Genomic DNA, 597 nt, shown 5'->3' on the forward strand with positions numbered 1-597 from the left:
TGTGGTGGATTCGCGATGAAATAAATATGAAAATTGGTGGCATCAATACAAAATTACTGGAAGATGAAATGTATGATATTGAATTTATGAATGCGTATGAAAAATTCTTGAATGGAAGTTTTTTGTTTAGTTTGGATAATTATTTGTATAAGAATAATGCATTGGTAATTGGTGTGGATGTGGTTCATCCATCAGCTGTAGAAACGCATTTACCATCAATAGCTTCGGTGGGTATTATTCATGTTATTGTACTTCCAAATTATTGAAGGAATGTTTTTGATTTGAAGGTTGTTGGAAATGTGGATACAAAAGTGACGAAATTTCATGCTTCGGTGAAACTACAACCAGCGAAGCAAGAACTGATCACTGGATTTATCGAACAATTTTCAGAACGTTTACTGGAATATCTTGATGTTAATGGTACGGCTCCGAAAAATATTATTGTTTATCGAGATGGAGTATCCGAAGGTCAATTTATGCAGGTGAAATTGTGTTGTATCATTAATTGAAGCAAAGTAAAAATTTATTTTTTTAAAAAGGTTTTGGAAGAAGAACTGCCTGCTCTTCGTAGGGCTTGCAAATCATTTGCAACAAATT

The 597-nt window shown here is 33.0% G+C and overlaps 1 protein-coding gene across 1 annotated transcript; it reads left to right on the forward strand.

Annotated features, from left to right (window-relative positions):
• Positions 1-26: 26 nt before the first annotated feature.
• Tsp_15026 (conserved hypothetical protein) lies at positions 27-482 on the forward strand (the record flags this gene model as incomplete). The annotated part of the gene is made up of 2 exons (XM_003366070.1): positions 27-227; positions 288-482. Coding segments are annotated over exons 1-2 (396 nt in total), but the record flags the coding sequence as incomplete, so codon positions are not given.
• Between the last annotated feature and the right edge of the window lie 115 nt (positions 483-597).

Source organism: Trichinella spiralis, assembly GCF_000181795.1.
Source record: "Trichinella spiralis strain ISS 195 chromosome Unknown Scfld6621, whole genome shotgun sequence".
Taxonomy (NCBI): domain Eukaryota; kingdom Metazoa; phylum Nematoda; class Enoplea; order Trichinellida; family Trichinellidae; genus Trichinella; species Trichinella spiralis.